Source organism: Hippopotamus amphibius, chromosome 3 (genome assembly GCF_030028045.1).
Source record: "Hippopotamus amphibius kiboko isolate mHipAmp2 chromosome 3, mHipAmp2.hap2, whole genome shotgun sequence".
Taxonomy (NCBI): domain Eukaryota; kingdom Metazoa; phylum Chordata; class Mammalia; order Artiodactyla; family Hippopotamidae; genus Hippopotamus; species Hippopotamus amphibius.
Genome location: NC_080188.1, coordinates 177,233,725 through 177,256,306, shown reverse-complemented (window position 1 = coordinate 177,256,306; position 22,582 = coordinate 177,233,725). Strand labels below are relative to the sequence as shown.

Sequence of the window (22,582 nt, the reverse complement as noted above, 5' to 3'; positions counted from 1 at the left end):
CCCCTTGTAGTTAGTCGTACACATGCTTCACTAAGAACTAAGTGCAAATTCTGAGTCAAGGTTAAGTGACCAATTCTGTGATCTCAGGCAAAACTGGACATAGCATCCAGGCTTCTGGGATTTGAACTGTAGATAAATAACAGAGCTTGCATTTAGTTCACTGAAAAAGGTAGAGAGAAGTGACTTTACATGCACACACATACTCATTCTCTCTTCATGTCCCTTCTGCCTGCCTTCTGCTTACAGAAAAATCGTGAGACAACTTGATGGATGTGTTGTTATTTTTTTTTAATATATAGAAACCACATCACTTCATTTGTTACAGTGAATAATGAGAGGCAGTAATTCAAGAGGGCCCCAGGAAGCTTTTTCATTGAAAAAATAACAGAAAGGATAAGCACCTTCACCACCCAAGCCTTTGGTTAACTTTTTTCTTTTGATCTCTGATCTCCCACCCACATCATTATGTCGCTTCCAGAATGGAACTCTGCCTTCAAATCTTCTACTAGTTGGAAGGCTGGTCTATCAGCTTGTCTCAGTAACAGAATGGAGGTCCCCAACTCATCTGAGGAACCTCGACAAGTCTTCTTTGATTTCAGCCTCATCCCAAGGTCCATGAATGTTTTCTTTAAAAAGCTGCAGGCGAATGAGGTAGAAAGGGCAGAGAAATAAGATGGAAACCAGCAGAAGGGCAAAGAGTACGGTTCCCACAAGACTAATGGACAGCAGGCCCCCCAAGGCTGAAAATGCAAACAGCAATGTCACTCCCACATAGCTGCGGGGAGTACATGCCTTCAGTTTCTTCTGTAACATGGGCCACAGGGCAAAAATCTGGATGGCAAATGTCACCATGATGAAGGCATGCAGGGACCGGGGCAGGCGTGAGGCAAGACAGACGGAAGCAAAGATGGCCATGTTCAAGGACAGTGTGCTGGATACAATGGCAGCATTGGCACCATAGTCAAAGAAGATGAGGTGGCCTAACAGCATGAAGACCGACATGGCATAGATGGTGTCAGTGCTGACAGACTCTGTCAGGGTCTTCAGCACTGGCGAGAAGCCATACGTGAAAGTAATGAAGACTAGGGCACTCTTCAAGTCAGCCCACCGGGTCCGCCCACTCTTCTTCCGTCCTTCACCTCCATCAATGAGATCAAACAAAACATAGCCAATCAGTGAAGAAGCCAGGCCGGTCCCAAAAAGCCAATGGGGGGCCAGAAGACCCTCATCCATATACCACCAGATAACTACAAAAACACAGACATTGCACAGCTGCTGTATCACCACACTGGACTCAAATACCACAGCCCAGTACTGGTATTTCCGGGCATAGATGTTTTTGCGGAGCTCTTCCAGGAACCTCTGATCCACGTAGTTATCAGGAAAGGGCTGTCGCTCATACAAGATCTTCTGCCACCTGGCCTCTTTGGTGTTAGTTACAGGCTGGTCACACATTATCCTTTTGCTCAAACGCAGGCCAGTTCAATCTCCCTTGTAGAAGTCCATGTGGTTCTGGTTCTTTATAAAGTTTTGAAATAAGACCTTTCTGAAAATTCCATGCTGAATTGTGGTTGATATTGTGCCAGCCTTCCCTTGCTTTCAAAGGCAGCAACCCAGGCTAGGCCTACAGGAGATGAGTTTGTTCTCTGAGGCAGGACAATACAGCCAAGTTCCTACAAAAAGAGGGACTATGAATCTGTGAAAGTTGTCAAAGGTCAAAGGTAGGACTGTTAAAAATCAAACCAATGTACTGGTTTATTAGAGGTTTATTTGGAGGGTGAACAAAATATCTGCAGTAGCCATCTTATAATTACAAATACTGAAATTTCATTTCAGATGTTACATTATAATCCCTTGTCAATTACCACTTATTGAGGGCCTACTAGGTGCTAAGAGCCTTAGGTAGCTTCTTTCATGTAATCTCCACAACCCTGCAAGTTAGTATCAGCCCCACTGTAACTACTAAAAAAGCTGACATTCAAAGTGCTTAGGTAACATTAGCTCAAGTTAACAGCGGTAAATAGTGGAGCCAGATTCAAATGAAAGTTTTGCCCGAAAGCCTGTGTCTCTAAACCAGTTCTTAACTCAGGGGTTCACATATCCCTGAGGTCTACTGATGGGCTTCAGACCGGTCAAAAACCCTAGCTTTGTCAATGCATGTTTGTAGTTGTAATTTATGCAAATTTCCAGAGCTACGATCCAAGCTTTTGGGGGGGTTCTCAAAGGCATGTGTTACTTAAAAAAAGAAAAAAGTTACCTGTCTGAAGACAAAAGTAAACCTCACAATACAGAAAGGTATGAGCTCTATAGTTTACTTAACCAAAACCAAGGACTCAAGATTCTTAATCCCTTAACTGGGCTTAACATCCTTTAAAGAGCTATCATCCTACTTATTAACGGCGAAACGCGGGAGGATCAAAGATAAGGATCTCTTTTTCACAATGGGAAAACTAAGAGTCAGAAATACCAAGGTCATCCGGCAAGTCTGCGAAGAAAATTCTTATCGCCCGACCTTATTTCTTCCATGGAGAGCACGACAGGTTTTGCTTCACAAGCCAGACACCCTGAGAGCCCCTCTCACTGCGGCAGGGACCCCAGCCCGAGCAACTCACGGCCGCCGCGGGGGCTGGAGGGTCCGACGCGCCGAAAAGGGCAAGGCCCGCCCGCAGGGCTGGGGACCGGGCTGGGACCGGGCAGGGTCAGGACAGGGGGTCCCCGGGGGCGCCCTACTCCCCCTCCCGAGCCTCCCCCGCCCGCCGCCGCCCCTCACCCAGCCTCGGGCCTGCGGGCGATGGCGGAGGAGGCCCGGAAACACTGACTCCCACTCGGAACCCACCTGCTCGCGAGTTCCTAGGGGTGTGCGGCCGGGGGAGGGCGGCCGCTCGCCTCCTTCCCCATCCGGGGCGCCGGGGTCGCGTCGGCGGCCGAGCACTTCCGGGGCCGCCACAACCTCCGCGGCTAAAGTGCTCTTCCTCGGCCTGCGCGGTTGCGATAGCGTTGCTGCCCCCTCCTGGCCGCTCAGAGGAACTCCCGGCTCCTATGCCAGGACGCTCTGAGCCAGGAAAGCCCGTCCTCAACAGGGAGACCCGGGATGTGGCGTCCGAAGGGCAAGGGGGAGAGTCCGGGCTGGGAGAAGAGAGATTATAACGGCTACTTTGACTGAACCCCAGTTATGAAGTCGGGGCCTCAGCTAGGAACTTCCCATGCATCCGTTGGACACATGTTCACTAAATATCTACAAGTATCAAGCACTGTTTTAGGTGCTAGTGATACACAGCAGTGAACAGAACAGACAAAAATCCCTCCCCTCACGAAGCTTTCTGTCTTGTGCATTGACCTGTCAAGTGATGATATCATCCTCCTTTCATGGAAGCCAAAACTAAGGCTCAGAGAGGTTGTGATTTGTACAAGGCCACACAGTTGGGAAGTGGAGTAACCAAGATTAACATCCAGCTGTCTATAGCTGCAAAGTGCAGTTTTTTCCACTGCCTCCTAGAAGGGATGAGGGTGGAGGGCCCTGTGACTGAAAACAGCCAGACACTCTGAATAGGAGGCTGCTAATATTCAGCTGAGGTCATGGAAATACGAGAGGATGTGTAAACAGGTGGAAGTAATGAAGAAGCAAAGGGATATGGCAGAACACAAGATGTCGTGCACACAAAAGTCAGAAAACCTAAATCCACTCTCTAGCTGAGTGACTCAGCAAATCACACTGTCTAAGCTTTGACTGCATCTGTAAAATGGAGATAACACTATTGCCTCTTGGCTGCTTAATGGGAGAGTCAACAAGGTCAAATACGAAACATAAAAATATTTTGTAAAGTGTTGCCCGCTGCATAGCTGCTATCTGCTTACTTTGGTCATCCTAATGACAGAAATAGCCAAGTGCAATAAATCCTGCAAAATGATCTCTTTCCATTTCCTTCCAGGTTTCTGTTCCAAGATTTGACAAGATTCCCTGGTTTAGTGAGGCCAGCCTCATAAACAAGCCATTAGTGCTCAGCCTCCCCAAAAGGTAACAGCTCAGCCACTGAGGGCAAAGGTTTCAAGCAAGGTATCATGGAAGATGATTTCTTAAGGGTTGGGGCACTCATCTGAGGGGTACAGCTGATCAGTTGAGAAACATAAGTCAGGTGCTCAAAACCCAGAATGGGCCAGGGTTTCTAAGACAAAAGTGAGCCTTGTTAAGAGAAATGGTGCTTATGTACCTCTCAAGAATTCTAAGATGACTGGACAGCACCTGTGAGGTGCCCTGAGCCTTCAGAAGGACAGGATAGGAGTGGGAAGTCTTTTGAAAGGATGCTTTAAGCATCAACAACTCCTAAGAACTGGAAACTCCTCATGTGGTCAAAGCTCTGAGTTTCAAGCTGTTTATTTTTGGCAAAACCTTCTTCTGAGTACTTGGTTAGAAGGTTCTGAATGTGCTTTAAGTATTACCTAGCTTTGGACAAGCAGTTCCAAAACAGAACTGTCTGAAAAAGAGTAAGGAATATTTAGTGAAATGTGCTCAAAGCACCCCTAATTGTGAACTCTGGAAACACACCTGTGGGCTTGGAGGAGGTGAGACCTGGTTCTGAAGGTCGCTGCCTACAGACCACTTCCTTTCAGGAGGTCTCTCTCAGGTTGGCCTGACTGTGCTAAAGCCACACCCATCATCAGTCTCAAAAGCCCTCAGGTCCCACTGCGGTCCTGTTTGTTTGAGATTAGTGTGTGCTGAAGCAGTTGTAAAGTGGCCTCTGGTCTCTCCTGGTCAGCATTTGGGTGTCAAGTCCAAGGCCAGCTGTTTGCATATCAAAGACAAAGGCAGTGAAGGAATTAGGTCAGACCCGCCTCCCCTCTCTCCCATGGCCCAGGGAAAATAGTGGGAGAAATAAAACAGTAAATGCCTCATGAACACCAAACCCCCTGCATGTGCCTTTGTTATAAATGAACAATGGACAATGAAATCTTTCCTCATAGGAGTGGAGAGGTGTTCTTGGCAGAACTACCAGCATTCCGAGTGAGTTTCCATTTCTTGGAGGCCGGGGCAGGCACAGGGCTGTACGCACAGGCTGTTTATGACCCTGCACACCTTGCCTCCTTACACTGTAATAAAATGAGCCACAGTGGCCAGCAGGGCAGGTCACCCTGGGAAGACAACTGATGTTATCTCTGCAGCATCTCTGCCTCACCTCCTGCCTGGAAAGAAAGAATGCTCCAGAAGAAAAGTTTAGTTGTCCCATGGGAGGAATTGGTGGATTGTTTCAGGGTGCAGGGACAGAAACTCCGAGATAGCAGGCCAGGCAGGAAAGCACTGCTTTTGTTTAATATCAGTTAAGTATCCGTCTGCTTTTCTCAACTATTTTTTTCTTTCCTCATTTGCACACTGGCTCTGAAAATCTACAACTGGCATTGGTTAGTTCAAACCCAAAGGGACAGAGAAGCCAGAGTGACTAAAGAGAGAAAATCTTGGGGCAGCTCCAAAATGACCCGGGCCCTCCAGGATCGGGGTGGGGAGCAACTCCTTGCATGTCCCCAGGGTTCTCTCTGAAACAGCCGAGAGCCTGGCTCTTCAAACTGGGGACTACGGTTCTAACATGCTCTTGTTTTTGTTCCTCAGATATCCTCATTCTGCCACTTTTCTGATTTCATCCAAGAAAGATATGAATTTCCCAGTTTTGTTTCGAGTTCCAGATGTCCTATCTAAGGTACCCAATTTTTTTTACATTGAAAAGAAACCCATACCTAGTACTAGGACCACAGAGAATGTGGACACAAAGCCATTTCCTCTCTCCTTCACACAGCTCTGAGTCTGGGACATCATCCGTGTTCAACAGAGACTTGTTGAATGAAGTGGATGAACCCCCACCCTGTCTTGAGTGTCTTAGGGCTCCCACGCACTAGAACTAAGAATCAGGTTAGAATCATCAAAAAGGGAAACCCCAAAAAATCTATATTGAGGGATCTTCCCTGAGACCTTCAGGGACTGCTTCTCAGCCTGTGTCCAGAAGCAGCCCTTGTTTCTGGAGTCTCTGACCCCCTCCCCCCACCCCCATGAATCCCTCTGTCTCCCACCTACAACCCCCTAAAACCCATGGAATTTCACATTAAGAACGCCTCATCTCCCCTTCACTTCTAATAAGAGAGGTGAAACCTGCCACGACTGGCTGCTGAGGGACACTGTGCTCCTCGGGGTGGGGGCGGGTCCCCACATCAGGGGTGCTTGTGCAGTGAGCATCTGCCCCAGGTGGAGAAAAACAAAGCACTGTCCAGGATGAGAGCAGTTTCTCCAGCCGAAAAGTCACACACAGCCAGGGTTACTGCAGGCAGCGTGTGAAGTGATGGTCCCATACCACTTGGCACCGTGCCCACTCACAGTCAGAGGCCAGTGTGAGCCGCGGTTAGGACGAGCCCTCGTGTCATTTGGTTGAATGCAGCCATAGAGATAGTAAGTCAGTGGCCAGCCACACAAAGGAGTGCGCGGAAGGGCCAGGTACCCAACCGCGGAATGAGAGTCAGAGACGGGACAAAGTACTGGAGAGCGGAGGTGGGAGGAAAGGTCACCTGCGGGCTGGGGGAGGGGCGAGCGGAGATGGGGCGAGGGAACGATTCAAGAGGAAGTGGCATCTGCACTGGATCTGGAGGATATTATTTCCAGAAGCGGAGGAAGAGCCGGGGGAGCAAAGCGGGGGAGGCTGAGCGCGAGGTCAGATCATCACGGAATCAGGCGGGCAGGAGCGCGGGCTGAGGTGGGCGGGACCTACGCAGCGGGGCTGACCTCGCCAGGGCACAGAGGGGACATTCCAATGTTCCAGGTCTACGAGCACAGGGTGGCGAGATCAGGGCTGTGCTTGACACTCAAGCACGGATCCCCCAACACCCTAGACTGGACGGGCAAGTAGGTAAGGAAAGCATGGAGGGGCCCGAGCGCAGGCAGCGTTGACCCCGCGGTTGCTGCAGAACCAATAAGCTTTCTAGTCACTCCGTCTCTGCATTTCTTACTGCGACAGCCTGTCCCCTGACACCGAGCGCCTCCTCGTCCCAGATTTGCCCTGGGTCTCAGTGTACCGTGCCATCCTAGGCTCTAAGGCTCTCAGGCGGGGGGGAGGAAAGCATCCATCAGGAGTGGGGCGAGCGAGAGACCCTCCCTGCAGCGGAGCTTAGACTTTCACGGCTGCAGTACTCACATGTGACCGCTAGGTGGGAGCCAAGAGCAGCAGCTTCCGCGGCCTGGCCAATAGGCTGAGCCCGGGAGGCGGGTCTCTGGGCGGAGCAGGAGGGCGCAAGCCCATCGCTCCTGCTGGGACAGGGGACTCAGGTACCTCCGCGATACCCTCACCGTCACCCTGTCGGGGGCTGCCCCTCCACCGGGGTGTGTGTGTGTGTGTGTGTGTGAGAGAGAGAGAGAGAGGGAGAGAGAGAGAGAGAGAGAGAAGGACGCTCTTGCTGATTGGAGGGGCAAACAGGTGTAGGGGAGACAATGTTTTATCTTACCTTTGCCGTCTTAGGGTTTGAGGGTGGGCCTGTGAATTCAGTTGACAGAGTAACAGGAGAAAAGCACATAAATTTATTTACTAGAAGTTTTATGTGACACAGGAGACTTCATAAGGAAATGAGGACCCAAAGTGGAAAAACCTGATTGTTTTTATAGTAGGTTAAAAAAGGAGAGGCATTTGTGGAAAAGTAACTAAACTGTGGGGAGGCTAAAGGAGGATAAGAATTATTTTGAAAAGGTCTGTTTGTACAGAATTCTCTTGACGTAAACTTCTTGTCCTTGAAGATAAGAATGTTACTTTCTCCATACGGGATTTTATCTCCTGCTTTTCGGACGAAAAAAGGAGGAGGGTCAGAGCACCCTTCCTGCACCTGCTGTTTTCACAAGGTGTCTTAGCTCAAAATGATGCTTCCGCCAAAGTGGCAGATGTGGGGGTAGCACATTCTGCCACCCTTCACAGGGACCTGGGATCCCTGTTCTGTTGGGACACCTGGCAGGTACCTCACATCAGATCCTTGCCTGCCACACAGACGTCCTCAGATCTGAATCCAGCCCCCAGAGTCAGCTGCGAGCAGGAGGCCTGCGTGTGTGTGCTGCTCCCTTCTAGAGAGAAACTGTGTTGTATCTTGTGTGAGTGGAAGGCACTGCCTCTATCTCTTCCTCACTCCTCCAAATCAGGGACCCTTCAGGAGGCTGTGGTAGCCCCGCAGCCAGCTAGACGTCCTGACCCCAGGGCACAGGTGCAAAGGTCCTGCCACCTGGCTCCCTTCCTCCTCCCCATCACAGGTCAAAAGGCAGAACTTTGAACATCCACATTGCAAGTAGCCTTTCTCTCCTGCCCAGGAGCAGTCCCGGGGCAGGGGTGAGTGTCTGTGGGACTGGAGCAGGATGCCTTAGTGCATAGCCAGAGAGATGGAGAAGAAACAGAGGCTCAGAGACGAAAAGACAGCAGAAGCCAGAGACACATAGAGAGGTCTGGGGACAACAGACACCAAAAAGGAAACAGAAGACAAGAGGTGGTGCTAACAGAGAAGGAAAACAGAAAATGAAGACAGAGAAATAAGGCCTCGACATTTCCCCATTTAAACACTGAGGAGCAGCTTCTTTACCAGGCAGGGCTTTCACCTGCCTTTTCCAGGCGTCGACTCGGGCCTCCCCAGGATGCTGCGGAAGAAGAAAGCGATCCATGATAATTGGATCATTGAGGCCAGGAGGTGACCTAGAGCTCACGGCCAGGCAGAGCTGATATGGGGGCGATCAGGGAACCTCAGGGGGAGCCCCTGGAGCCCCTTTGCCTGCTGGCAGAGTTGGCTGTGACCGAGTCCCCAAGGAGTATGAAGTGCCCCCCACTCCCTCCATTCCTGCCCCCACCCCCTCCATTCCTGCCCCCACCCTCACTACTCTCCTTGACTGCCTTTGTCGTTCCAGTCTAACGAGTCAGGGGAAAGAGAGCTTATTTATGTTGCTTTCTGCGGACCTTGACAAGAACTCCTGGGTGACAACATTGTGCAGTGGAGACGTGGCGGGGAACACGTAGAGGAGACGACTTCTGGTTTTCTCTCCACCGAAAACTCTTATTATTTCCCTCTCATTGACTCTCAATTTTTGAAAGTTCATGGCCACCAGGGAAACTACCTCGCATATTCCCCATTTCTCGTCCTGTTGATCAAACACATACAACAACAAATACAAGGTGTAAAGGGAAGTACTGATGAATACCACGGACCTGAAGTAATGACCTAAATATAAATACTGATATAAATAATGAAATAAAAATGAAGTTTAATAAGTTTGGATGGTAGGTACATGGCTGTCGATCATTTCATTTATGTTTGAAATTTTTCCTGAGCAGTAAGAATATTTTTAAAACTAGGTTCAGCTTTGTTCTTTAATTGAGATGGTTGGTATTATCAGAGAGCAGAAAAATGTGTAATTATGGTAGGTGTTTTTTGTTTGAATATTGAAAATAGTTTTCTGACTGCTACTTTTTGGATTCTAAGGTATGATATAGGAATCATTATGTCCTGATAGGGACCCTAAGAGTCCACTGTCCTCTGGGAAAAGATAGTCTTTCTTTGACCCTTTATCCAGAGAATTTCCTAGTTGACGGAAACTAAATGTATGTGCTATTGGACAAATCTTGTAACCTTTCCAGGCCAGAGTTTCCTCACTGGGTTCATTGAAAGAGCTGAAGTAGGTAATCGATGAGGTGTGTCTCAGTTAAGGCAGGAGAGGGAAGGAAGAAAGAAATAGAGGCATCAGGCAAGATCAGAGGCAGGTTTGTCGGTGCCCCTCAGGTCATGTTGTGATGGCTATTTTTGAAATCACCATCTGGTGCTTACGTTTCTCAGTTTTTGTTATGTGGACAGGTGTGTGTGTGAGAGACAGAGACAGAGACAGAGAGAGGAGAGGAAGAGGGAGGGAGAAGGACAAATGATTCTGTTTCTTTTCCAAAGATTCAAGGAGGCCAAGGACTTGGGCCAGGAGCCAGAGCTTAGGCACCTCCGCAGGCACTGAGCTCGGATGTGAGGGTGTTTCCAGGTGTGAGATGTGAGGAGCAGGCTTCGGCTCCTGGGGCCCGGCTGAGCTCTGCCTCGTGCCTTGGCCTGGCTCACCTGTCACACTGCCATCTGCTCTCCTGGGGACAGCTGTTTGGGGAAATGAGAACCCCGTGACCATTTCGGAGTGGCTCTTTTCTTGGTGGCTCTGACTCTACAGATGCTACAGCCAGGGGCCTGTGCTCAGAGCCACCCGCCGGTTCCCTCTCCATTCCTGCCGGTGTGCTGAGCGGGCCTGGAGGAAAGCAGGAGTGAGAAGGAGATGCTGCGGAAAGAAAAGGCCTTGGTTTCAGGGCTGAGGAAGGAAGCCGAGGCCTGGAAAGAACACAGAATCCCGAAGTGTCTGCCTCGGCTTCTTTGTAGACCGACAGGCAGGGTCAGTCATCAAGGCCGCCTCCCACATTGCACAGACACCACCAAGGCCCTTGCCCACCTCTCCAGGTGAGGAGGGATGCGGTGACTCTTCTTGGAGGCGAGGCTTTGGCTGACAGTGAGTCTCAGGTGGAGTCACTGCCACTTTGCTGGCAGAGGTGACGGAAGCCACACTTCAAAGACTGTTTTTTTTCTCTACATAGAAAGCGTGGGCACCATTAGAGTTGGCCTCCGGCCTTTTGGCCACAGAGACCAGCCGTAGCAGGGGGATGGGAGGCCCAGAGCGATTCTGTGATTGACCACAGTTAAGTGTCTCAGCACCAGGTCTGGAACCGAGCAATTTGCCTCCCAGCCTCTGCTTTTCCTAAGAACTTTGTGCAGATGAATTTGTGGCACACAAACGTCCTGTGATGTTGCCCTGCCAGCAGTGTGGTTATGATAGCGATCTTCACACTATTATGTGTGTCTTGTGTTTTAGGTATTTATGTACATACACGTGTGCACGTATGTACATAATGTCTACATTTATACCTGATAGTTTAAAATGCTTACACTGAGTCATTTGTTCAGCCAACATGTGTGGAATGCCTATTGTGTGTCGATTCTGAGACGGGCTCTAGATTCCTGTCCTATTTCAGGTCAGTGACGTTCGTCAATGCTTCCCTTGGAAACTTGTATTTGTTGTCATGTGTTTTTGATCAGCAAAAACATGAGGACTTCCCTGGTGGTGCAGTGGTTAAGAATCTGCCTGCCAATGCAGGGGGCATGGGTTTGAGCCCTGGTCCGAGAAGATCCCACATGCCGTGGAGCAACTAAGCCTGTGCGCCACAACTACTGAGCCTGCGCTTTGGAGCCCATGAGCCACAACTATTGAGCACATGTGCCACAACTGCTGAAGCCGACAGGCACCTAGAGCCTGTGCTTGGCAATAAGAGAAGCCACCGCAATGAGAGGCCCATGCACCACAATGAAGAGTAGCCCCTACTCACCACAACTAGAGAAAGCCTGCGCACAGCAATGAAGACCCAATACAGCCAATAAAGAAAATAAAATAAATTAAAAAAAAAACATGAGAAGGACTTAGGCGTATGCAAAGTAGTTTCCATGGTGATCACGAGCTTTCAAAACTTGAGAGTCAATAATAAAAAGGGTTCTTGATGGTGAGAAAATTGGAAGTCAGCCTCTTCTACATCCACAGAAGTGTGAGATACATTCTTGCTCTTAAAGAACTCTCAGCCTGGTGGAGGAAACAAACACTTTCAAAGAAAAAGAGTAACAGCACAAATTGTTTGGTATAACAAGAGTTATACCAAATCTCTAATGGAACTTGAGAGGCAAGCACCCAGGTAAGGGGGTCAGGAGAAAGACTTTCTGAGAAAGAAACCTCTAAGCTATATCATAAAGGATAAGGAGTTGACAAAGTCAGACAGGACAATATAAATGATATTTTTTCCCTCAGATTCCGAAGGATGACAGTTATTGTGATGTGGCCTCTGGAGTGACAGGTTCAGCTGTCATTAACCTGGCAAGCTCCTGCCATGCACCATGCACCGTGCATGTTTGTTGCTTGATTTGCAATGAACCCTGTGATTCCAGTCTCTGTGGGGTCTAGTGTGTTCTTACGTGGAAACCAGAATTCTGGAAAAGGTGGCAGAATCAACTGCGGGAAAGACAGGCATCTGTTTCTAACTCTTCTAAAAACAAACCTGCCTGAGGACCCTCCCACCCCACCTCCCCTGTCCAGGTCTTCCTCATCCTTTCAGACCAAGCACAGGTACTGCTTCCAGAAGCCCGTCCCGAGTCTCCAATGGGACGCAGTCTCTCTCTTTGCTGAAGGTCCAGAAGTGTCCTCTCTGCTTCAGTGATATCTAGCTCACCCAGCCTTCAATCACAGTTTCAGAGAAGTGTCTTAGTCTCAGAACTCAAGGATGTGAGGGACAGAGGGAAAAGCTTGGGCGCCAGGAGATCCCACCCCCAGGGTACAGGTAGAAGGTTGAATCAGACCAGAAGAGCAGCGGAGTCAGCCTGGGGGATGGGGAGGATGGGCTTGGATGGGGGTGGGGGCGGGGAGTCCTCTCCAGCCTCACTTCTCACTCCTCCCTCCTCCCACAGACAACCGGGCATTCCAGGCTGTCCTCACTTACCTGAAACAGATTTGCCAGGTCTTTCTTCCACAGTGTTGCACAATGTTCCTAGGTTGCAATGCCGCCCCCAAACACAGCTCACCAGCTCCAACACCTACCCAAACACAGCCTGTCCTTTCAACCCTCCTCAGACCCTTACCTCCACGACCCACCCCCACCAGGTGAGCTCAGCACCTCCTTTCCGCTCCCCTGGGGGTCAGTATATTTCTGCCTTCAATAGCAGCACACCTCCTGGGCTGCTGGGTGGAAAGCAGCCTGAGGTCAGAAGCTGTGTCTTCTTTGTCTCCGTGTCCCCAGTACCTAGCAAAAGGAAGATATGTGAGTCCGTATTCTTCCCTGGCCTTCCTTTGGGCCAGAAAGCTTCTTATTCATCTTTGTGACCCCATCACAGTGCCCTCCGCGTGGTGGCCTCACAGTGAAGGTTTGTTGCTGAATGAATGCATCTAGCCGTTCCCACTCACACTTTCACATGCCAGCCCACAGTGTGGGGATACTGACTTCTTTGATTTGAAATGGCCTATAAATATGAAATGTATTTTAAATATTTGCCAAAAGAATCCAACTTGGGCATAGTTTACAGTCCTCGGACCCCCAGTAATGCTGCACCCAAGTGCCACGTGTCTCTCACGGGACAGTCCAGCAAAGGTCACTGAGGAGCACCCCCTAGGCCCTCCCCATGCTGCAAAGATATAGTCCTCCTCTTCCTGTTCCACACACCTCGCGGGGCGACAGGAACAGGTCAGAGCACAGACGTGCACACCTGCAGTGATAGGTCACCAATTCAACCAAATGGAAGAGGAGCCTTCAGTTCCTCGTGACCATCTGCTTCTCTGTGGCCCTCCTCTCCCCCGTGTTCTGTGCTTCCTAAGAACCTATCTCATGACTCTGGTGTCAGTGTGAACAGGGAAGGGTGAGAGAATCCCTAGACAGGATGTTAACGTTAATTTGTCCTTTGCTCCCTAACCAAGCTCTCACCAGCGATGCACGTGAGAAGCTTGTGTTTCGGGTGGAAACGCTCCAAAGCCCACGCTTCCACCCTTTGGCAGAAGTGGAGTCAGAAAGAAAGTAGGGGTTCCAGTGAGCAGACGGGCTGCCCCACTCTCCCTGCACTGGTGGTTTCTTTGCCTCCCTCCTCTGGGGAGGGAGGGGGCTCCGGACCCACACACCAGCTCCAGTTCTGCCTGGGGCTTGATCGGTGGCTCTTAGGAGATGCAGAAGGGCTAAGTGGTACCAGACAGTGTAGGCTTGAGAGCAGATGTCGGGCCAGAGTGAAGGCGTGAGAAGAGAGGATGGGATTTCAGAGGGACCAGAGAGAGGAGGTTTGCAGAAGCCTTCTATTCATTTTTCTCAGGCTGTCAGAAGTCCTCAACTAGTCCAGATGGTGGAACTTTTGTATGAAATGTGGGAAGTGTGTCACCTGTGAGAGAGCGCAACCCCTCAGACTGCACATTCAGGTTGGAAAGAGAGACCTCGCTGGATTTCAGCCCCCAGCCCCACCCCTGCCCCACCCCCAGCGCCACCCCAGCCCCCTCTGCCAGCTGTCTGATTCCTGTACCACTGTGTGCGGGGGCCCGAGGCCGCTGTGTAGTCTGTGGCTCACCCCCTCCTGCCTAAGGCCTCTCGGACTCTACCAGCCGCAGCCAAGCCTGGGTTCAGCATCCACTTGGGATGGGGCTGAGACCAGAGTGTCCATCTCTGTTTCTTAGGATAAATAACTGTTACTTCTCTCACCCCTCCACCCCTTACCCACTTCTTTGCTGCCCCAGATACTCCACCACTTCCTCACCTCTCTCTGTCTCTCTCTCTCCCTGCAGGCTGGGAGGAACCAGAGAGACCCCACGCTGATCAGAAACAAGCAGCTGTGCTCCACATGTCGAGAAATGAAAATGGTAGGTGAGGAGGATGGCAGACACGGGCAGGGGCATCTCCAGGGCACAGCACTACCCCTTTCCCACCAAAGCCCAGCAGAGAGATCATGATGGAGCCTCGCAGGAAGGGCTGCAGATGAGCAGCTGCTGGTCCTGGGAGCATCGTCACCTGCCATGATATGATAAACCTCTCCATTTGCAACAAACCAAAGATGAACCCAAGGCAGGTTGGGCCACGGAGGAAGAGATGAGATGAGCCACTTTGCTTTGGGCTCCTCTGGTAACTGCACCCTACAGAGGTGCCAGAAGTTAGGGAACGTCTTCTCCCCCCACTACATCTCACACAACACTCCAGCATCACAGCCGTGAAACAGGCAGCTTCATCTTGGGGTTTATCATAAATTCATTCGCCACCTTAGTGGTGGTGGAGCTGGGAGAGATTCTCCAGTTCTTCCCGGATATAGAGGTTGTTTGTATCTGGTGGTGGGGAATGGTGGGTGGGGGGAGTTTTAGGAAAAGAAAGGCTGTCAAAGGGATGTTGGCGCCGCAAGGACAAAGCTCTGCCGTCAGTGTTGCTGAAGAAAGAGGTGTGTTTCAGGAGGGATGCTTCACGTGTTGGAATTAGACCTGGGGTCAGTTTAGGAAGTAAGCATCAGGCTGGTTAGAAGGTTAATTTAGCTAAATGGTTAGGTTTGGGTTTGGGAAGGATCTCTTCAATTCTAATAGCCTCCGATTCTCCTTTGACTCGGGGAGGCAGGTGAGACTAGATGTGCAGAAAGAGAAAGGCCAAGAGGTAGAAGACAGACAGGAGACAACGAAAGAGGCTCCTTTGATGAGTTCGTGGTAAAAATGCTTCCAACCAGCAAGCACTTCTGTGGGTTTGTGAAACTGTCATGTGGGATTTGGAAGTTTAACTGAAGCTACCCACACAAAGGTGTACGTGGACGTTACAATCTGTGTTCACTTTCTGCATAGTTAGGATCGGTGTTCCGTATTAGCGTTGACTGGGAGCTGGGAAACTGGGATTGGGATTTCTCCTGGTCTTATTCCTGGAATCATTCGTGTCCACATTTAGAATGCCCTTACCCCAGGCCTCTGCGGGCTCTTGGCCAGCCGGCTTGCTGGGGACCTGGCAGCTGTTCTCTTCCTCAAGAGCTCTTTTCTGACCTTTGCTCTTGCCCAAACCTGCCCCAAGTGGAAGCAGGCACCATAGTTTTACCATTCCTGCTGATGTCCAAAGAAAGGGCCTCGGACACAAAAGTGTCCAAGGGCCCTTCCTACTGCTGTCGGAACCAGGGCTTGCAGAGCCCGGTGGGAAATGATAACAAAGGAGCCTGAAATACCCTTGTCTCACTATGTGCAGTAGCAGCTCTACTTCCTTCTGGGGTGGGGGGGGGAGGGGATGCTCATCTGCTGTTATCACTGAGACCCCCCCCCCCGTTCTCAGCAGGGGGTTGAGTGAAGGTGCTGGGAAAGTATAAAAAGACACCTAAAAATAGAAGGCATCTCCTCAAGTTGATATGGGATGTCTACAAAAATCCCCCAGCTCACATCAGACTTAGTGAGGAAAGACTGGATGTTTTCCCCTAAGATCAGGGACAAGACCAGGAGGTGTGTTCTTGCCACTTCTGTTCACCATTGTACCATACGTTCTAGTCGGGACAGTTAAGGCAAGAGAAAGAAATTGAAGGTGTCTAGATTAGAAAGGAAAACATAAAACTGTATTTGCAGATGATGTGATTTTGTATCTAGAAAGTCCTAAGGGATCCACAAAATATCTACTAGAGCTGATAGATGAGTACAGCAGGATTGCAGGACACAAGATCAGCATACAAAATATAATTTTATTTCTAGATATTAGCAATGGACAATCCAAAAATGAAATTAAGAAAACAAATCCATGTATAATAGAATCAAAAATGTAAAATACTTAAGAACAAATTTAACAAGAAAAAAGCGAAAGGAGAAAACGATGTATTAATGACTCATATTAAATACAACCTGGGTTTGCTGAGGCGGTACATTATTTCTTTAAATTAGAATGCAGTTTTAGGCATTGTTCTACATGAGACTTTGTTCCATAGGTGCAACCAAAGACTATGATAATCCCAGATGATCTGAAACTATCCTTTGCAAATATTATGAGTCATAGGTAAGTCAAAGATTTAAATTAGGACACAGCTTTATATCTGGTTATATTTGTTTGGGGATATAGGATAGTAAGTTGAGAAATATAATAAGTAAAATGTTTAGGGAATGCTTAAGGGATGAGCTTCTTGAGTGGTTTCATTTTCTGGTTAAACTACGTAGTTAGACAAAAAGTTGCTGTTGAAACTACTGTAGAATCTATAATCTTCCTTTCTACCTTCATAAGAACAGTACAAGGCATAGGATAGGAGATTTCTTTGATAACTTAGGCAGAACTAAATACAAATCCTCCACGTAGAGAACATACCTAATTTATAAGGTATGGGAGATTACACATACATTTTCTTGGGTCTAGCACAGCCTCTGCTACTTTATAGTGACTAAAATTACTGGTATCAGTTTGTATTGTTGTCATTCGCTGCTTTCTTATCCAGATCAAGTATATCAGAAACAAAATCCAGTCAAAGTTTGATTGTTGGATTTCAGGGATTTTTCTGCATTTAAGTACCAGACAGGGAAGAAGGACTTAGTTTTCACTTTATTAAAAAACTCAAAACATGGAGTCACCCTGGATAAGGCACCAAGATAGGTGGACTTGCCTTGCAGTAGATGGTTGAAATGTAAACATACAGTCACCCTTACATGTGACTAATCAAAAAAGTTACATGTGATCTAATGGCAATCTTTAATTTGCTTCCTCTCCAGAGAGCAATAATGTGGGGAAATAAATAGGTCTTTTTGTAACCTTATGATGCACAGTAGTAGTTCTGTTTTCCTATATAAGCTCAGGACTATTTGTACAAACTAAAGTATAGACTCAAACGCATCAGAACCATGTCCTGGCCCAAGCAGACAGGGTCGTGGAAGAAATGGGTATTTGAGCAGCACAGACTCCAGCACTAGTAACTTTTACCCCCACCGACTCTATACTTTTTAAGTGTTCTTATATCAGATCATAATAAAAGTAATTCTAATAAATATTTCTTATAGACTTTAAATGGAAAACTGGAATTTCTGAGCCAAAGTTACTCTTCTATGAAAGAGACTTTTAAAATGTTTTGTTCCAGTTTATTTATCTTGCAAATTTGGTACTTTAAAGAAAGTCTCAAATCCTGAGCCATCAATTGTGTTTTTTTAAAACAAGCTCTTATTCCTTTAAAGCTAAGACCAAAGTTCGAACCAATCCTAAAATCATGTCAGTCCCAGCCAGAAGTATCATTAAATTGGTCTTTCTTTTTTTTCTTCAGTGTAGTGAAGGAAAACATCCTACTTCTGTCTGAGATTTAGCTAACGTGACTATAAAGTAAGGTCCTGGTTCTGTTTGTAGCTTATACAGTCTGTCCTCACAGTTTTTAAGTCTCACTGCATATATAAACAGGTGGAATTGTCCTTATTGAAATAATTTTTTTAAAGTGACTTTAATTATAGCCATTGTAGGAATTAAATGATGTTTGTTGATTGGAAGGAATGAAGGAAAGAAGGAAGGAAGGGAGGAAAAGAGAGAGGAAATAAGTATGAGAGGATAGCTATATATTTGTTGAATTATAGTGTAGACAGATCTTAAACTATTCAGTCTTACAAATACCACCTTCTTGTTTGCCCAAAATAGGTAATAGAAGGTATTTTTCTTTTTCTTAGTCCCAGTGAGTCCTCCAATGGCAATTTCATAAAATTAACTGACTGGACTGATCATATTTTCAGTAGCAAAGAAAAAATAATCTTGGAAAATCTTTGTGGAAGTACATCCCAGGAAATGAATTGTAGAGACGTAGATTGCCCATCCAAGTTTACAGATTGGTCAGTCTTTAGAAATAAAACAATTCAAAATAATGTAGAAATGATTTGAACTTATATACCTTTAGGTTGAGGGTCACTTCCATAGTCATAGCCACCAGGAGAAATAGGGAGTGATCAAGACATTTTTTCTCTAAAATTGGAAGGTTCTAACCAAAATATTCTCAGTTTTGCACTGATCTGGAAGCATTGTTACTTTTTTTGCTGAGAACTAGAGAATTCTCTCTTTAATCCCTTCTATTTTCAGACCGTACATGTTCTGTCAGTGGAATAAAACATTTTTTTAAATGTTTAATCAAAATCCATAAAAATACCACTAAAGTAAAAAGAGCTTCAGAAGTAGTGGTCTTTGGCCGGTCATCTCACTGCTGCCAAGTGGTCTGAGCATCAGGTTAGCTGGGGTTGAGAGACCATCTGTATTTTAAAATGTACAAAGACACATTCCTTTCCACCAAGCCCTAGCCACACCACTAATGTGTATTCTTGCTTTTTCCAATCAGAATGGTGAGTCTTCATTCACCAAAAGCCCAGCCTGCACCCAAACGTTCTCGTGATGACATCCCAGCAGGTTTGCTTTCTTTTAAAGTACTTGTAGGGGGAGACATACCACCCCCAGAGGAATCCCTAAGATAATTTCTAAATTTTCTGAAAAAATTCCCATTCTCCATCCCTTCTCTTTCACGTATTGATTATTGACCTGTTTCAATTGGTCCACAGACCTCCGTTCACTGCCGCCCTACCTGTCCCCTCTTCAGGCCTGGCTTGTCTTCTTCCATGGCGTGTTCCTTCCCTGGTCCTCTCCACACCACAGGGTGCTGCCCCATTCTTTCTAAAGAGCCCCATAATCCACTTGCTGAAGATTGTCCATAGGGATGGGGCACAAGTAGGTAATTCCCTTCTCTGGCAGTCCTGATCACACCAATTAAGGAGGCAAGGGAAGTGCGTCCCCACACCCCTGGCATGGCCTCACCAAGCCCTGAGCCTTCCCTTCCACAGGCTCCCTAGAATACCTGCCTCCTCCAGGCAGCTGCCCGGTGCTATTCTTATGTTCACAGGCTGGTACAGAAAAAAAGGACAGGGCGACTCTCTCTCCAACTTCAGCATTGACCTAAGTCTTATCTTTTAGAGATGCCAACACTGGATTGGCAAAGAGGGGATGGGTCATTCTTTGAAGGGATGTGATTCACGGGTTTAATGCAGTTATAGGCTGTCACTTTAGTATCTTTGCCCATCTTCTCATTTGCTGCCAGATGAACTGAAAAAACTTTCAGTTTTTCTTTTATTTAATACACACAGTAAGGAAAATGAAGATCGCTTTCTTCACTTTGTACTGATGGGAAAGTCTAAGCTCTATCCTGGGAGGTTGCAGGGGAGCTAAAGCCAGAGCTGAACTGAGAAGACATGGAGAAGGGAAACTTGAGGATAGAAGGGATATCTTGAAGGGGTGTCAAAAGGAAGGACCAGAGACTCAGGTGACAACTGCGGTTAGGAGATATCCACTCCAGTGGAGTGAAAGGCTGCTAGTCCCAATCCCTTCTTATGTATCTGAAAATATTGGCCTTGCTCATGGCTCTCATTTAGCCAAAGTAGACTGATGATCCGAGAGCTAAGAGCATCCTCCCAGTGAAAGCTGCCCCCATCTGCCTGCATCCACCTCATCCTCTCGAAGCCTAGGGAACACTGGGCAACAAGATGTGTGGTTGGTTTCAGGGTTCTCTGTACCAGCAGCACATTCATTCTGTTTCCCTTACACGTGCACACATACTCACACACACAATTACATGCCTTTCCCTCAGCAAGAATGTTTATTTTCTGATTCTACAGGACAATGTGATAAGATGTCTTTCATCAATTTATTAACCCTGAGTGTATTTCAGTTTACCAATATAAGAGATAGACTTGGTGTACATAGATCAACACATTACGTTCTGGACAGACCCGGTTCTTGCCCAGAGAGTTAATCCAAGAACAGCAGTCTTCGAGATGGGACTTCAGGGAGAGTGCGTATTGAGCTGAAGCTTTGTAGATCTACAGTTGATTTCAGTCTTGACCCTTCGGAACTGAGCTTTGCTCTCGTGTGTGCTCTCTGAGGTCAAAGAAAAAGCCTAGGAGCAAAGAGACCTGCATTTAGATCCTAGTCTTGCTAGACAGGTTTGACCATATTGTTGAAACTATCTGGGTCTCTGTATTCCCACCTTCAAAATCAGAGAAGTATTTTGCCCACCCCCAACCCCCAAGAGGCAAACACTTAGTACAAGCAGCCTTCACCTTTGATCAGCCCAGAAAATCTGCTGACACTGCCCCAGCCTCGCTGGTTTATATGGCTTAGACATGTCCCTGTGCTGCGTGGCCTGTGGACATGCTGCAAATACCAAATGGCTGACTCATCCCAGCCAACATCACTTCCAGTGACTGTCTAACTCATTTTGTTGATCACAACATAATCTCTAGTATTTTTCTGGATTCAGCTAAACTTGATATGTTCTCAATAATTATTGGTGGGAACTAAGTAAATGGAAAGAGCCTATCTCTATTAAGTGACGGGGTTTCTTCTGGAATTGTTTATCTTGACTTTGGCCTTGAGTCCAGAGTTCCACGACACTCACAGGCTCTTGTCCATAAACATTGGTGGAGCTGCTGACCACCTGACTTAGGTCTGCCACCTGACCCAGGGCTGAGATATGGCACAGAGAGTTAGGATTAAGGAGACCTGGGTCCTGGTCCTCAGTCCATCATGACCCTGGACCTCTGTTTCCTCTCCATTACAGCAATGGCACTGAACTGGGTCCTAGGTTTGTGATCTTGTGACATCTCTTAGCTCTCATTCAACTGGACTAAAGAGTTTATTCCAGAGAATTCACGACTCCAATTCCCTTAGTCATTCAGTGACTTCCAATGGGAAGATGCTATTTTATGCACTGATTTACTCTCCTTCACAATGAGTATTCTCCAAGAGTTGAATATTAACCAACTTTTGGAAGATAAACTCATATTCAAAGAAGAAGTCAGGATGGTAAGGATTTTAAGGAGTCCTAAAATAAATTTTCTCATGAAAGCAAGGTTCCTTTTGAAATGCAAGTACTTTTCCACTACTGTAGCCTTTCATAAGTACATTTGTTTGAAGAGCAGAACCACACACGTGTCCCCGAAAAGTCTTCTGAGGATTGAATCCTCTTTTCCCTTTGACTCATATTACAACTCCAGACACACTTTATCTTCATTTATTATTTAATTGGCAATGTCTCCACATATTTGAGTTTTGTTTCTAAGCATTCCTTTCTGGCCTCTTTGGCAAGACTTATAAAAGCTTTAAGTATGGTTGGGGGTGGGTGGGTAAGATGGCTCTATTAAAAGGCATTCTCATGTGAATTTTGAGGCTGTTTTATAAGGTTAAAGAGGTCTTCGATGACATTGGTTATTTTGAGTAGGTTTTAAAAACAGAATCTAAGGAGCCCTTGTCCTTCCTTCTTGCACTGTCCTCCAGAGAGTGTTCACTACCGACTACCCATTCTGGGCCCCAGGACAGCTGTCTTCCATGGACTGCTGTCAGATGCCTACAAAACTCTGCAGGAGACACAACTCTCTTCCTTGCCCAGAAAGGAACCAATGGGCAAGACAATGAGGCAGTGAGTGGTCAGAGCTCGTCACCTTCCAGGCTCTCAGAGAGAAAGCAACCTCACCAAGCCAGTTTCTGACACTGGTGCCTTCTCATCACTTCCTCTTAGCATGAAAAAGGTGACTCAGTTCTGCCTTCCTAACCATTGCTGGAATTCTAGCTCTTGCCATTGTCCTATGGCTCATTTCTCCTAAAGACAAAATGGTTTAATGTACATGATCATAAAGATGTGTTGATTAAAATGGAACATTTTGAGTGTCATTCATTTTATTTTGCTAAAGATTCTTTATAATAGACAACATCTTTCTAAGACATGAATTTTCTGTGAAGGTTGTTTCTTCCTTCTAGGCGGGGGGCCAGAGATGCCTCCAGGTGATCCCTCATGAATTCGGCTTAGTAAGAATAAAAGGGGGAAATGGATGTCACCCTTCTGTCCTTAGCTCTGTCAGTTAACTCTGGTAGATGACAGAGGATACTGGGATGCAGTAACTGGAAAATGACAGGTAATTAGCTGTTGCCACCTTTGAGGACAGGAACTGTGTCTGTCATGCCTTCCTCCTGCCACCTGCTTCAGTGCCTTGCCTATAACAGATGTTTACCTAATCTGT

The 22,582-nt window shown here is 47.3% G+C and overlaps 2 protein-coding genes across 4 annotated transcripts in view; one reads left to right on the top strand and one right to left on the bottom strand.

The window, feature by feature from the left end:
* The window catches only part of C3H1orf105 (chromosome 3 C1orf105 homolog), a 30,314-nt gene extending 8,095 nt beyond the window's left edge, over nucleotides 1-22,219 (top strand). Inside the window, exons 2-7 of the mRNA XM_057730055.1 lie at nucleotides 3,930-4,015; nucleotides 5,600-5,687; nucleotides 14,363-14,437; nucleotides 16,501-16,568; nucleotides 18,859-18,926; nucleotides 21,843-22,219. Coding sequence (XP_057586038.1) covers nucleotides 3,930-4,015; nucleotides 5,600-5,687; nucleotides 14,363-14,437; nucleotides 16,501-16,568; nucleotides 18,859-18,926; nucleotides 21,843-21,988 — 531 coding nt within the window. The 3' untranslated portion in view covers nucleotides 21,989-22,219. The remainder of the gene's footprint in view (nucleotides 1-3,929; nucleotides 4,016-5,599; nucleotides 5,688-14,362; nucleotides 14,438-16,500; nucleotides 16,569-18,858; nucleotides 18,927-21,842) is intronic.
* Nucleotides 272-2,983, bottom strand: PIGC (phosphatidylinositol glycan anchor biosynthesis class C). Of its 3 annotated transcripts, none has more exons than XM_057730051.1 (2): nucleotides 2,837-2,983; nucleotides 272-1,673 (listed from the first exon to the last, which is right to left on the bottom strand). In XM_057730051.1, the coding sequence occupies exon 2, from the start codon at nucleotides 1,453-1,455 to the stop codon at nucleotides 562-564; it is 894 nt and encodes a 297-aa protein (XP_057586034.1). In that variant the 5' UTR covers nucleotides 1,456-1,673; nucleotides 2,837-2,983; the 3' UTR covers nucleotides 272-561. The 3 variants fall into 3 exon arrangements, with proteins under 3 accessions (XP_057586034.1, XP_057586036.1, XP_057586035.1); XM_057730053.1 differs by lacking the exon at nucleotides 2,837-2,983 and adding an exon at nucleotides 2,391-2,829; XM_057730052.1 differs by lacking the exon at nucleotides 2,837-2,983 and adding an exon at nucleotides 2,468-2,829.
* Nucleotides 22,220-22,582: the final 363 nt, after the last annotated feature.

Coding starts and splice junctions, on each gene's coding strand:
- PIGC (XM_057730051.1), bottom strand. CDS start 1,455: ATGTGTGACCAGCCTGTAACTAACACCAAAGAGGCCAGGTGGCAGAAG.